Genomic DNA, 16,560 nt, shown 5'->3' on the forward strand with positions numbered 1-16,560 from the left:
ACAAGGGCATTCCCCCGTCAACAGTAGTCAACCAACCGAAGGTAAAGCAGTTTAAGAATGGGTATCAGTTCTGTTATTTTATCAAGTTTTTAGACACCACAAACAACACGTGCACTATATTTTCGAGTGTCGTCAATGCAATACAAAACATGATGCTGATGAAAAACCATACTCTCTTTGCAGCTATATAAATCATTTGCATTCACACTTGCATAAACTAGTCCAAATCAATTGACCCTTTTTATTATCATTCAAAATAGTCTGTAATTATAATGCTATCAAAAACAAATCAATAATTTCGACGGTTGTATGCTCTTAAAAACGTATTTAGACAATGTAATATTACAAACTGAATTTTTGCAAAAATTAAGATTATTCTTAATTTATCTTTATTAATCAAGATGCAATATGTTTAATTTGTTCATAAACATGATTAGGGGGTACAATATGGTTAAAGGGCGTTGAAATAGTCAAGGGAGTGACAGTGCCCGAACGCCAACTATAGATGGGGCTCTCTGATTGGCGCAATGGGCCACTCGCACACGGGTGAACACAATCACTGTGTGCTGGCCATCACTGAGAGAGACGAGTGTGGTGTTTATAATGCCATTAAGCACGTTGAGTCGCTAACCTCGCTAGCTATAAGCTCTAACTGTATCCACTGTGTGACCAGCCCAGCTCGCCACGAACTCAAAAGAGCTATTACATGATCAATCGCAGTAATATACCGCTTCGAATGGTGGTGTGTGTATTAAGCCCATTGCTTCTAGACCCACATGCTTGAAGAAGAGTGGTACAACATAACATTTACTTTTCCCCCGATTTTTTCAGCCTGTGCACGAGTTCTTCTCTTCGCCATAACTTGCTTTATGCGTGGCCCTATTGTCATTGAACGCTTCTTGAAATTGTGTGACAATAGACTGACAGTAAGAAAGCCCAACAGAATAAATACACGGACAGACTCTTACATGTTGACTCTGTCGATTGTGCACGCTGAGGAAAAAAAACCTCGTCACTCCCCGCAGTTTCCTCATTCTATTGCGGTGTTTTATTATATGCTCGCAATCATCCAAACCAAGTGACTTTAACTCGTGTGGACGGTGGAGTTTGAACACTCACGCAGTACTCCGAGAACGGTAACTCGCTCTTAAAATCAACTCCAACAACTTTTGATCACTATACATCAACGCTCAAGTGACTCAGTGACTAAAAAGGTTGATTACTGACAACATCACGTCCGCTGGTGCGCTCTCTTCACATGTAAGTATACGAATGTCATGTCAGTCAGTTGTTTTCTTATGTCCTTTTTACAACATGATATCTTTATGGGTGTATGTGTGTCTTGGTTAGGTATGCATATCACGGTAACAACAAGGTGAACATGTAATTAACCAAGTTAGCATCGTCCCGTTAGCGCCTTGGCGAAGTAGACGTGCCGTTGGAATTTCGTAATGTTCGGCCGTAAACATGTAAGGGGGTTCGTTTTGGGGTCTTTTCTGCATTCAGCATGGCGTTCAGCATCATGTTAAATGGTTAACATTGTTGCCTTACAACAGGCCAACAAGTACAATTGCTATTGTATGTGAAGGGGACCGTTTTCGTGTATTAATAATGGCCAACATTGATCAAGATTGAGGACTTTGTATCAATGTATAACATGTACACTCAAACCATAGAGTACGGACAGAATCAAACTGTGCACTGCATACTATACTGACGTTTTCATGTACAACCAACTCGACCGTTTGTGGTTTTTGAATACTTTGAAGTTGTTAAGATGTCGATGGTTATTGTTGGAATTGAACAAGATAGGAGAAAGGTATACCGTAATTTAATTTGAACATCTATAATGTAATAGGTCTAGTCTTTACATACAACTAGCTAGTCATGCCTTTGCTTAGTATTGGTAAGTACTCAAAATATTTATTAGCAAAAAAACTTACTTGGTAACGAGCAATGGAGAGCTGTCGATAGTGTAAACATTGCGAGGCAGCTCCATCTGAAGTATCGTAAATTTTTAACTAATTTCTCACTCAAATATTTGAAGACTTCAGGCCTGAAGCCTTTTATTATGCATCCGAATGCACACAAACTTCGGCAACAAGAGTGTTTTTATTTCTTTGATTATCCTCTTGCAACTTTGATGCCCAATTGAGTCCAAATGTTCACAGTTATTTTAAACATACATGTTGGTATACATGTACACCAAAAGAGAACACTGGCATGTGACAATTACCAAAAGTGTCTTTAAAAAGAAACTAATTAATTAAAAAACACCTATTTATAAGTCATTTTCATTAAGACTTATTTCTGTTTTACGAAACCACCTTAATCATCAAATCTTGTTTTCATCATTATAAAATACTAAAACTAAAATGAATTATTTCTTAGAACACTTGAAAACCATTATGTCTTAGCAAAAGCTCAAATCAGCATACTTGCATGTAACATGGCCTATTTATTTGTCTTCTAACTAAATCGAAGCTTCCTTTATAATAAAAATTCATTCTTTTAGAGAAACAAAAATTAATTATTTTGGTTTCATTCGTATTTTGATACCTTCTTTTGACACCTCATTGTGTTAAAAAGTCTTGCATTTTACAAACCCTTTTGTAATTATTGGCTTACATAATTGGTTACCTGAAACTCGTTATGATTACAAAAATATCAACATACCAATTCCATCGTTAACAAAAACCGGGTGCCTTGGGGACCATTTTGACAGAAACATGCAGGCAAACATTTAAATTAGCAGAATCACTTTACTTGGATTGAACAAGGCCTGAGTCAACAAACCGCCATTAAACAAACGGGTTTATTTTGTTATAGAGATTCATCAGTGTCATAAGACACCCCAATTACCATTGGTTTAGCACTGTCTATTTGTTGATGACTCCCCCATTATCGATGTTATGGAAGCTGTGTCTGTTGCTGGTATACGCTGAATTTGTCCCGAGGTGAATTTTCTCGGGGTACCATGTCATGATGATAATAAATTAGACAAGTTGTTAAAATAAATTGTAAAATAAATATAACAGAAAAAATACAGTACAATATCATAGCTCCTTTAACCTATTTTAAAGTACGTTTTTCCCAAAGTTGTATATTATTGGACCCAACATGTACACTATTGTCATAATTTGTCAAATGCAAGCAAGCTCACTTGAATATGCGCTTATACTTTTGTTAAAGGCTTGCAGAAAATAAAAATAAAACTTCACTTGTAAAGTTTACCTTTGGGTTTTAATAACTTTTTTTTTTTTTTTTTTTTTTTAAGATATCACCGAATCTTGTGCGAATAAATTCCACCCATGAAGAAATATCGCTACTAGGATTACGGAATTTGAGAAAAGTTACTGACAGTTACGCTTATCAAATTCAAATTTTTGAGCATAAAAAGTGATATCATATTACATAACCACATTACCTCGAAGTGAAATATGTCTCAAAAACCTTCACACTATCGAAATCTGTTGTAAACTTCTACCCAAAAGTTGTTATTGTCATTAATTTTAAGAGTGATTTGGGCTTTCAAAATCCCGTCTATCGACATGGTCATACGCAATTCTCCCTAATCATAATAATTTCACAACATTGATGGAAGAACTAAAAATATTATTTATTATGATGAAAATATAAAACTTCTCTGTCGCTACCACAAGGCTAAATTTTTCAAAGATGAATGAAATTATGGGGTCTCGGAGATGTTTTTTTTCTTCTAAAGGTATGGCATCACGCCTAGATTAAAGTCACCTGGAAATAGAATTTGTTTTCTTTCAAACATAATAGTATATGCTTATGAACAATGAAACATTTTTTTGGTATTTTTTGACACGATTTACGTGTTTAAAAAATAGATAAAGTTGTTAGGGGGCTGACTCCGCCTACCCCTTTTGTGACGTCAATCGAGGCAGACTTTGCCTATAACGCGTAGAGTAAACCCACGTGCAAGCACATGTATGTTCCAAGTCGTGAGTTTATACGTTTCGAAAACAAAAAATTATTGCATTTTCTGGCAATGCCGACCAGGTGTATTGCTGCTGGATGCAGCAAAACAACTAAAGATGGGTTCAGGCTGCATGTGATTCCTGCAGATCCCAAGCATAGGCTGTTTTTGTGGGCCGCGAAAGTCAGACTCGGATGAGCAATAGACGTCCGATCCGACGTTTTTTTCAGCGCTGTGCAGCGAACACTTCGAGCCGTCGTGCTTCGAATCCGGAATACACCAAACGTGACATAAAGAGAAAAGTTATTCTAAAACCTGACGCAATCCCAACAACTTTTCCAGCTAGTGGGAAGTCATAGGAGGTACATGAAAGACGTGACGTTGAACATAGAGGGGCATATGCCAAACGTGAACAATTCGGGTAACTTTGAACTTAGTGGGAAGTCATAGGATGTACATGAAAGACGTGACGAACATAGAGGGGCATATGCCAAACGTGAACAATTCGGGTAACTTTGAACTTTGAGGTCATATTTTTAACTTTCGAATCACCGTGCAGGGTAATCAGAGTGGACCGTCCGCACAGCAGCCGTAGTTCTGTACGTAGGCATCATACCAATCAGGTACCCAGACGTAGTGTACGGGGCCCGACTACACATTTTCTCTTCAAATATCGCGCCTCGTTTGACGTCACGAACAGGGCCCTCTCGGTCGGGGCCTACTCTTAAATTTGTAAATAAAATGAGAACTAATTTTTTAGAACCTTATGTTAACTGTTTTTTTCACACTCCACTCATCAAAACACATATCTTAGTGACAAAAGCTTTACTTTGAAATAATACCACTTCCAGGTGACTTTAACGGCGATGTTGGTCTAGTGTTGCCCTGGCCTCGACACGGCCGCGGCATCCTTGGCTATTGTCACACTGTTAGTGCCTAGTGGGAAAGTATATTTTAAAGTCATGCTAAAGTCTGAATCCAACTTAATAAGTATGTAAGTATTAATCACAAATGTGTATTTGAAGGAGGTAAAAGTCTTTAAAAAACGAATACTTTTAATAACCATGGAATGGTCTTTAACAACTGTACATGTATGATAGGATTTGATTAAGATTCGACTGTGACATTTTGCACGTTGGAAATACAATCCAGTATGTTTGTGGTCAAACCATCTTCTAATTGTTGTACACTTTTGATGTCTCCGGACAGGGTGACTTCTGTTGTTATTTTTCGTTAGAACAAAATTATGAAACTACTTTTTCAAGATAACAATCATTTAGATGTAACGCGGTTTCACCCAGATGTGTGTCTACAACAATTAAAATAAAAAAAAAATCAACTTTTAGATTTTTGTACGACAGACTTCTTCTCAAATATTTATAACAGTCAACTTTTGTAAAAACAAAATAATAGTAAAATTTCGAACAATTATCTTTTGTTCTTTTCAGTAAACTCCATTTTACAACATGGCGTTCTGAAACTGTGTTATTAGCTGATCAAAGAAGCGATTGTGGCTTGTGGGTGGTGTCCACCATGTAAGGTGACTGTTTTGACAACAAACTTGTGTCCAGGTTGTCGACCTATGGTGGTTCGATACAAGACAAACTCTAGTTATAATGCTCCTTGGTTATGAGGTTAAACACAAGAGATGCAAGACATCATGGCGTCAGAAGTTAAAGATATGCACACAACCATGCACACAACCATCACAAAGTGCAAACCTACGCCGCACAACAAACGATGAGCAAACTGGACTCAATGTGTACACAGTGTCGTGCTATGTAAACCTTTTTGCGTAATAGGAAAAAGAAATCCAAACACAGGCGCTAAAAGATTGTATGAATTTCCAGATAATGAGCTTTTAGCGATGTGGTAATGTCGATGCTTATAGAATTCACCCCAAAGTTGACCCTTGTTCCACCATTTGCCAAGATAAACGCATAAAACACAGAAAACTGGGTTGAGGCATGCCTGCATGGCAATAAATCTATTTATATATAAACTGCAACAATTATGTGTTGCATTATTGATTCATTAATCTTTATGTCCATATCGAATAATTATAATGCACGTTTCTTTCCTTTGAATATAATGTGTGAAATGTCTGGTCGGGTTTGTTCCCTAAATCAATGGAGAGTGCCGTGTAGTTCCGGATGAAAGTTCGATCACTGGTCATATCTTTAACGTGGCTGGTGCAAGGCAGTGTTGGGCACGGACCAAAATGTATAGGCATATTATGTCAACCACTTCTCAACAAGATACCATATGAAGATACATGTACATTTCATAAATATTCAAATGCAGTAACCTTTGACATGACCCCTAGTATGGTGATTTAATGGGAGTTTGGACAGGCACATGCCAACACATGTATTATTTGAATTGTTATAGGAAAATCACAACAACTGTTTACTATACTGCCTTTCTGCGTAACTGACAGTTTCGAGATTTTAAAAAAAATACACAAACTAAAATTATTGTTGACATTTGTCAAGAAGAATTCGATATAAGTCACCAGTGTGAGTTTGAGCTAAATACAATATCTATTAATTGTTGGGGGAACAAAATCATAAAGATTGTCGAATCCACCCAAGTATAGCGATGTGGCGCGGGTGCCAACCGCATCTACGGCCTTAGCATCCACATTCGGATACCACTGAAATAATTTGTGTCCTTAAACCTATACGGGTGATATTTTGCGATTCCAATTTGTTGACACACTTTTATTGATTTCTAATCAAAGGGGGCACTTCTGTCGAAATGATTTCGTAGGTTTCTTATTTTACAAGCACTATTACAAATTCCAACAAATAAATATATAACAAATTTTGGTCATTAACAAAATAGGTTATAATGACCATATCTCTTATTAACTCATTCCCTTGCTCACATTTTATATACGATCTAGATGTAAACAAATATACTTGATGTTTATTCAAAATTCATATAGCCATGTTCTTGTGACAGTTTTATGACATCCAACGTGAATTGGAAAAGTTAGGGACCTACCACCATTACGCTGTATTGAGCAATAATATGGACAATAACATAATGGTATCGCCAAAAATATTTCCAGACTTTATATTCATATGTCACATACCTTTGACTGTCTAAGGGAATGCATTAAAGTCATGCCGAAAAAATAGTTAAGGTTCGCGGTTTAGTCTACCATATACTTCTTACAGTTCAGTTGAAATGCGATTATTTCTTGTAATCATTAATAACAATGAAATATTCCGGGTGGGTTACTTGCCTCTATGCAACACACCATGTAGCCCCAGACCTTTTTATGTGACTTCATTGAGAGGTTTATCCTTCGTATGTTAATGAACGTTTAGTCTGAAACAATTTGCTTCAGCTGGTTGTCTGTGATTTGCTTTCTAAATTTCGATGACTGCTTACTTTCAGGATTACTGTATTTAGCATGGATCACGCCCCTATCCGTAGGGTTCAGTGTTTACTCGGCTCGACACACACGACTTGAGCTGCTTTAGTCCCGGGCAGATGCCATTCGTCACGCTTAAACGGGACCCGGAAAAAGTTTCACAGGGCCCCGCGGATTGTTGACGCAAGACCCGCTGGCCTCAATTTAATCTTCGGACCGGGAAGTGGATGGGGACTTCTTGTCTATGTATAGACGCTCAGAGGTTGCCCTGCGAGCTATTTTTTGCTCTTTGATCAATTTAAATTCCCGCCAAATTTACCAAGTCTATGCATCGACTTGCACAGTCATGTCTGATGCAGTAGGATCTCCTATTTATTTACATTATTTCGCTCACTCTCTGTCTCTCTGCTCAGCTCTTGAAGTAAATGAAATTTTCATCTGGACACAAAATGGTGCATATTTTGCCGTTTATAGATTGAGAGTTCAATATGTCTCTCCCTGAAAAGCCAGCCCGATTCACACTGACACCTTCTGGAAATCATTGTGAAATAGAGTCCCGTGTTTATCCTTAATTACCGCGGATTGATAGTTAATTAATTAGGTTAGGCCAAACACTTCCACCCGGAGCCCGGCCGGGGACTCAAGCGAGATGTAACGCCCAATCGTCGGGGTAGCGTAACTCGTTTAATTGGCGGCGATGAAACCCCCGCATTGAAGCAAATTTTGCGGCTCTAAACCATCGAATTTGAAGTATCGAATCATGGCATCACGGTCGGCAAACCACTCGGAAAATATCTCCCCGTCCCCCGCTCCATGCCACAGCACGTCGGAAACACTTTTAGGTCGCAGATTTTTTTTCTCCTTCCCCTTCTCCCTTCCTTTTCGTCCAAGACAATCAATCCAAATTGATACCCGGGTAAATTCAATCGCTCGGGGTGCCCTTGCCGCAAAGCGAAGGAATTAGCGAAAGTGGCCCGTCCATTTAAGATTTGATCATATAAATTACATTTATCTTGGGCTGTGCACGATAAGTAAAAGAAATGAACTCTTCTGAATTAGCTGTGGTTGGCTGCCACACAATCATGTGATGTTTCTTATCCTCACCTGCATTGTGTCCGTGCTCATATAAAGAATTGCTCAACATTTGACATTTGTCTTTGACTTCCAAAACTGCCGCAAGATTTTAAGCCTTGGGTAAAAATTGTGGAACCCATACAACTAAAGTACATCAATGGAAAGCTTCATCTCTACTTGATTCCTACAAAATAAAAGACCATTCAAATCTGGAGTTTTTGGCTTAACTTTCGTTGCATACCTTGAGACTGCAATTGTTTTATCGCTGTATGGAAACGACTTCGTTGCGTGAAGAGTTTTCAGCGAGACGCGTAGCATCGAGCCTGCCGCGCACTCGGTCTCCTTGCTCGGCGGAGATCTTTACGATTATCGCTGGCTGAGGCTCATCCGCATATAATGTGCATCCGTAAACAGTTCACAGTTGATAATGTTAAGATTTCGCGCGGTTTAATTTCTACTTATGGCACACTACAAAATACAAACAAGAAAATCTGTGTATACTAGCTTAAGTCTGCTGATCCTGTAATGCAGCAGGCATCCAGACTTGACTAGCCGCGGTAGCCAGAAGCAATATGGGCTAGTTTAGGAATGATAAGGTTGCATATAAGTAGATTCATGTCTTAAATGCCACCATATACTCTCCTCTTGCAGCAATAATGAGATACCATTTTATATAAGTGAATTCATTGAGAATTCATTATGATAGTCTGTTATCGAGGACTACATTTTTTTTTTCGGTTTTGTATTTTTGTCTCCATATTTTGAAAGGGTGTTTTATTACAAAAATCTAGACATTATCCTTAATAATACTATGCACTTAGGAGGAATATTTTGTGTGTCAAACACACATGATGCACATACACATAGCAGTGGCTCCATGACTATAAGCTCCCCCTCTCCCCACGTGTGTCAGGAATCAAGACTGCTGGAACGGGTCCTGACTATTTTACTCGAAGCCTCTGTTTGGCGCTTCATGAATTTACAAACCATGTACAATGAAAAAAAGTATCCTTCAATTTAGTGGAATAACATAAACTTGCTTGTCTAACGTATGTTTAATTGCTCCATGGTTTAATGTGCATCAGGGATCAAGAACATTGTTTGGCTGAAGAGCAATTCCGTGTTTACATGGTTTAACCCATCGATGTATGTAAATCACTGTATACTCTGACCTTAGTCATGTAGATGGGATACGAACCCAATATCTTTTAACTGAGTTATCGTTTGCATGATATCATAAAATAATGTAAAGACAATACAATAATTAATGCATGGTGCCCATCACATCCCTCCCTCCCTCCAGATCTACCGCATACCGTGACCAGGTCGTAGCCGAGCACCCCAAGCGCCAAAGTGACTTCACAACATTCGTTTTACGTGTATTCATACCCACTTGCTGCCGTTGGCTGTATGGGGAAAACTGACGTGATGGAGAAGGGATGGGTAACGACATCAGTGAGCCCTAAATCTCTAAATCATGAACAACATAGGTCAGTGGAAATTGTCTTTTCTGTCTTTTTTTCATACAAAAAGGTGTCAGTTTTATTTTGCTGAATTCGGAATTCCAGTTCTCTCTGTTTTTGCAAGACATGTTTTGTATTCCAAAACATATCTTTCAACTGAAAGTAATATTTAGTGTTGACGCTTTTACGGTAACACACTGGGTTTTTCCTCTTTACTTGGCGCGCTTTTAAAACTATAGTTCAAATATTACAGTTGCCCATGTCTCCACATCTTCAAAATGAGTCGATTATTTATCACTCCGTTGCTTTGTTTTTTTCATTGGCTAACAGTGTTGGAACAAGGTCATAAATCAATCTCAATATAGACAAGTCAACTTTTCAGCATTTTTTTGTGAAACCTCCCACATGATCTTTCGTTCTGACGTAAGCTCACGATGTGAAAGGTATACGGTTTATTAAGAATCTGCGCAGCGGGAAGTGGTACACACACAAAATCAAAATCGCGCCGAAAAGTTATCATCTCTAAAATGTAAAGTGACCCGCGGGATTCAGCTCGCCATCTTGGCACAGTTTTATTAATTTGTCTAAACTCCGAAGCAGTCGGCTTTGCTACATGGCTCTCACGCCTTGGCTCGCCGCGTTCCTGCCGTCTTTCGGCACGCAATGCCCACTGGTAAATAATAATTACAATTACACCCCTCAGCAAGACTGAGAGAGAGAGAAAGCAAGAGAGAAAAAAAGGCAGGGGAAGCAATTGCTGTTAGTGGAGATCTAGCCTGCGATAGGGTCCTATACGACCGGGTTGACTGATTCGTACCGATGTGTGGCCCGGGGCTGAGCGTGCCCCCCAAGGTACACGTTTCATTAGTGGTTATACCTCAACTTCAGACCCTAATGAACTCACGAGATGTGGATGGGAAAAAACACACACATGGAGCTAAGAGAAGGAAAAAAACGCCGCTGATGCCAGTCCCTGGTCGGGACCTGGCTCTGGCTGGGAAAATCCTTTTAAAAAAACCTCAGCAAAACAACAAACAGCAAAGGAGCACCTTGGCCAGGGATATAGCATCGGTCTGGAACTCTGGGGAAAGTGATTTTGTTAAAGAAGTTATTTCTTGGGAATTCGGATGTTGCATTTAATCGACTCACTACACTCAGCAATATATATTTGGGAGGGAAAATGAGCAGTTCCTAAAAAAAGTCTGTCCTGCTACTTATTAATTCACCGATTAGTGAACTATCTGAAAGTTAAGAAAGCTCGAACAAATCAAAACTTGTAAGCTTCGTTTTGGATGCCAGTAAAGCTTCAACTCTCCAACCGGCGCAACACGTTCCTATAACATTCACAAAAGCTGAAGTGAAGGAAAAGAAAGAAACTCTAAATTCAGCACTCGGTAAAAAAGATAGGATCAATAATTCCAATAACAATTTCGGTCCATTGTCAACTTTCCGTCATTTCTCATTGTCCTGCGGTATGCAGGCAACAGCTTTTTTTTCTTACCCGCCAAGTTTGTGCCCAGCGGGCACATACACCTGGACGAACCTTTGAGTGGGGGAGTGTAACAAGAAAATGAGAACATGTACGGTAAAGGTGTTGCACCGACAAAAACGGCACAGCGGGGAGTGGGTGACTGGAGCGCCGACTCCCGGCGAAGTTAACCTCGGAGCGCCAAAAGAAGTAGACTTGAAACACCAACGTGGCTTTGTTTGGGTATTCAGTATGTGTGATGAGTAGATTGATTGGTACAGGGGGAACACTTCCTGGTTCACCTTTTGGTTCTTTCCATCATTTCTTTTCTTCCTCAAATATTTCGGTGCAGGGTCAAGAGGTGGCATACTCTTACACACCGGCAAAACAATTCCTTCACCAAACCGATACCGTGATCTATTTTGGGGTGCCCCTTTGTGGTATTGTAGTGTCGTTTAATCACTCTCAAACAAACCTACTCTTCCAATCAGTTAACGAGACTGAAATGAGAAATGGGCACAATGCCGATGAAAAGTTCCATCAATTTTCTAGTTTGACAGGCCGACATTGCCGCGGTCACACACATAGACAATGAATTTCACGGTTGCCCAAGTGAACGCTGAAGGCTATAGTATAGTGAAGGAGAATGTTTTTTTACAACTCGCTGGACTGCAAATCAGCATAGGAATATATTTTTTTTCTCTCCCCGGCTTCAAACAATCTTTGCTTTTCTTATAGAAGAAATAAATGATGCTCGAAGCGTGAAATAAGTCAAAGTCCCGCGTGAGTGTACCGCGTCAACTCACCTGGCGTACAAAGAGAGCGCCCTCTGTGTTAAGGTGGAAAGAGTCACTTCTCAAAATATCCTCAAACATTGAAACTTGCTCAAAGATCTTAATATATAAGTAGCAAGGATTAAGTTGCTAGCGAATGTACAATGTTGACGTTACCCCCTCCCTCCCCAAGCAATTAAGCAGAAATTTGTATGAACAGTAAGATTTATTTTGACCGTGTTTGGAAAACAATACAGAACAAATTTGATAGAGATTCGTGCCAAGGAAACATTAGGACACTTTCCCCAATTCTTTTAAATTTAGCATTAAAAAAATAACTGCGTATTATAAGCAGCAGGCTGTGACATCGTATTGAACATGTTTTCTTACATCGAAATCGTTTCCTACTCTACTTTCCCATGGTTGATTCTGATCTTTAATTTCAATCTGCCCGGAGCGGGCCGGAGCCGACTCCCAACCATGCCATGTGGTGCAATATACTCCACTGGGTTTATGGTTCCTATATTATAGTTCGTTATTGTAAACGACGGCCAGGCCCTGGCATCGGTTGGCCGTTTGCGGTCGCTCCCTATTACTCTGACATTTACAAGCCGTGTCACTTTAATTAACACCTTTGATTGTTACAAAGAAATCAAAAAGTCCAACTTTGAAGGTTGCCGACACATTATGCGGTTGTTTCGAAGAAAGCGGATATTGTAAACAATAAACAGGAAGTTCTGTTAAGACAACATCAACAACAACAAAGTGATGTTCGTCACCATAGAATTGTTGAGATAAACATAAACAAAAGATGAAGCTAATGTTTGTCTTCTCTTGCGGTTAAGAATTTGATACTTGCTTTTATTTTTAGAGGTATCCTTCGGAATATTATAGCAAGATTATTTTGATTATTTAGGTGTTTTTTAGATTGCAAATAAGTAATTCGTTGAGCAAGATCGCCCCTAACAAGGCTAAAAGCCACTCTAGGTTATGGGCTACAAGAAGAAAACGATTAGACATGGAAATAACTCGGGAGAGCTGGAGGCAGGAATTGATATTCCTCTTAAAACAGTCCAGATTGCATGGGGGGGGGGGACACATCCACCAGGCAAGGAGTTCCAAAGAGATGACAAAAAACAGTGATATGAAAAGGGAAAACTATATGTAGGGAAAGTGTAGCTCTGATTATTTAAGACCATGTTAATCCAGAGGTGTCTGTCAAGCCCCTCTCAAACGAAAGATTCATCCTCGACCACAAAAAGAGAGGAAAAGAGTAAAAAGCATAAGAAGACAAAATTAGCCACTCGAATAACTCCACAGCAGACGTTGAAACCTCGCGAGTCCCTTAATTACATTTCCCTATTAATTGGGCACACATTGAATGCGTAAGACCCCAGCAATTTACAGGAATGTCACTCTAAAAGTGATGTGATGACACGACTAATATTGTAGTCATATTTTTATTGGAAGGGCAGTGTCTGGTCAATGGGCGAGTTTGCTACGGGTGGTGACTGGGGCTTTTAGCATAGCCACAGTACATTACCTTTTAACGCACCCGTCATTAGTAGCTTACGCACTCTTTCTCTAAGCAAATTTTATTCTTTACTTTGGGTGGAAATATCACCCTTGGTATAATGTAACATATCTTCTTGGACAACTCATCCGGAAGAAGTCCAATTAAAGACAAAATAATTATCACAGAGGAATTTGAAGAGAGGACGAGGTGGTCAAAATTCATCCCTAGCTTTTCAAAATGGCTGCCACAAAATAGAAAAACGAGTACATTTACATGAGGTTAGTGTACTTTCACCTTACTACGGGGACTGCCTACTTATTACATCAACACATCAATAAGTTAAAGCAAGTGTAAATCATCCCTTATGTTGCCAAAATTACTTTTGGTTTGGTGAAGACCCATGTCTCTAATGAATCAGTGAAATATTTGGTTACACAACCAGTACGTGTCAGTGAGTTTGATTTTGTTGCGAATCTTTTTTACCGAGTGCCGCTGCAGCCGTACGTGACTTGTACCTTCCCAGCCTCCCAGTCCCAACAACGTTTTAGGTTGAGCAGCGTAGACTGGGATTTGAACAACAGACGCAAGCCCGCCGGCCGTCAGGAAACAATGAACTAACCTCTAATGGTAAAGACAAATCATATCGATCCGCACCCATTGAAATCAACAATAGCCACACACCCGGCCAAATGGATATTAATTATGTCAAGTATACAGTTCGGGGTGGTTTTCAAGTGGTGTAAGGTTTCATTTGGCGGGCATTACAGCTTCTACATTTGTAGCTGTGGAGTGGGGTGCTTGTGATGAAGGGGGGGGGGGGGGTACCAATGACTAATTGCAAGCTACTGTGTTGCTATGGCACGCCTTTCTTGTATGTGATTGATGTAAAACGGAAGAGTGTTTCTTGCTGGCGGATGTTAAACAATTTCGGCAATTTTGCGAACAAATATCGATTGGTGTATAATTGTCTGTTTGGATGAGATCACGCAGTCCGTGGTGTGATGCTTCGCGTTACAAGGAAACACGGGGGCTGTAGGCTCGCTACTTCCGCTTCTGGGAAGGTCAACGATGGCGATCTAACGAAGTAAAGACCTTCCCAGGAGATGTTTGTTTTCTGCTCTCTGTGCAGTTCAAACATTTTGTTTCAAAAAGATTTGCAGCTTCAAGATTACTGGCCTGTATTTATGACTTGAATGTACTATCTGTTTCTGATTTGCAATCATCTGTGTCGTGTTTATGCACGTGTTCAATAACAGACGAATACTGATTAAAAAGGAGCCAGACTATTTAAACCTTTCTAGCATAAAATCGCGCTAGTGGTCAACACACACAAGTACAAAAAAAAACATTTGAAATCAATTGATCCCGATTTCATTATCTTTGTCACTGTTTCCACGTGTGTTTAATGACAGACAAAAACACTGATTCAAAATGGGGAGCTTTAAATTTGTTGGGCAAATAAAAATGGCCAGACCACACTAAAGAATCAAGGTTGTTCGTTATTAAACAAAGAGACCATTACGAATTATACCAGCCAAGTTTAGTTAATTTCCGCTACAATGTTCCCCGTCCCATCTAACTATGTTTTAAATAACATACAATCAGGGGAAGGGTATAAACAAACGTACATAGGCATACATGTTCATTGATTACAATTTTAAAGGCATGGAAACCTTTGATAATTGTCAAAGATAAGTTTTATCACTTAGTGTATCTCAACATATGCATAAAATAACAAACCTGTGAAAATTTTGACTTAACTGGTCGTCGAAGTTTGGAGATAATAATGGCAGAAAACACACCCTTGTTTCAACAGCTCACCATTGCTCGTTTACCAAGTAAGTTTTGATGCTAACAGTTACTTCGAATGACTAACCAATAGTGTCCAATGCCTTTAAGAATGGGTCAATAGTGAGCCGGACTTCGATCACATTGATACCCCACCGTTACCATAATAATAACAACAAAGTTGCTGTATACATTGGTGATAAATGCGTGCTGCAAGGCCATTCAAGAGTCTGATTTCTGCCTTCCTTCACTATTTTGTCTCAGTCATTCTCTGGAAGAGGGCCAATAACTTGGAGGGTTTTATTCTCCTCTGCCTTTCTGTCTGTCTGTAATGATGCGGAATGGACATTCTGAATTGGACAAGTGTTCACATCTGAGGGTCATCGATTCTCTTTTATACACTGTGTGATGATTTCACCGACACAAAGTTACCATGAACTCTAGGGTGTTTTACAGGAAAGTATAACATTATCGGCTCGCGAACTGACCCATATGACGTCATCAGAGGTAAATTATATCCGCTATTTTATGATTGTTATGAAATACGGTTATCAAAATGACACCAGCTTAATTGTCAATGAAATATAGCTAAATGTATCCGTTTTACTTGGGTAGAACAGCTCATAAAAGACAACACAACCTTATAAAACAGTTGGAGTATGATTTTTTGTTTCTTCTTAAATCCTTAAGTATAGTTATCATTCCGACTTAGTACTACCAATGTGATTACACTACGATAACTTAATTCGGAAATCACACTTACTTCAAAATTAAATACGGCTTTTGTCAAATATGATTTATTCACTGCAATATCGTTTTAACCACATAGCATACATTCAGACCAAAAAGAAGAGGGAAAAAAACATTACGTGGCCTTAAAAGAAAATATATTTACACACAAAACTCTTGAAAAATATTGACTGGTCTATTATTATTGACATTAATCCAAGTCAGTCTCTTGCTGTGGAGAAGGAAAAAACCATTGCTGTAAAAAAAACAAGTACTGTAGATAAAAAATATACTATGGAATCATCGCGTCTTAGCCTCTAGGGGTTTTAATCATGCGTAACATCGCCGGAGTTTTTTGGCGGACGACTCTGCCAATAAGCCTCTATGGGTGCTCCGGAGCGAAGTCAGGCGGTCTGTA

General features: G+C 39.2%; 1 protein-coding gene across 3 annotated transcripts in view; it reads left to right on the top strand.

Annotated features, from left to right (window-relative positions):
* The first annotated feature begins 576 nt into the window (after positions 1-576).
* LOC117291886 (homeobox protein OTX-like) overlaps positions 577-16,560 on the top strand; it is a 36,597-nt gene continuing 20,613 nt past the window's right edge. For 2 of the 3 annotated variants that reach the window (XM_033773884.1, XM_033773892.1), the window contains exons 1-2: positions 577-1,260; positions 9,709-9,895. In XM_033773884.1, coding sequence (XP_033629775.1) covers positions 9,816-9,895 — 80 coding nt within the window. In that variant the 5' untranslated portion in view covers positions 577-1,260; positions 9,709-9,815. The remainder of the gene's footprint in view (positions 1,261-9,708; positions 9,896-16,560) is intronic. The other variant, XM_033773901.1, reaches the window with a different exon arrangement.

The sequence above is a fragment of the Asterias rubens genome, chromosome 1 (assembly GCF_902459465.1).
Source record: "Asterias rubens chromosome 1, eAstRub1.3, whole genome shotgun sequence".
Taxonomy (NCBI): Eukaryota; Metazoa; Echinodermata; class Asteroidea; order Forcipulatida; family Asteriidae; genus Asterias; species Asterias rubens.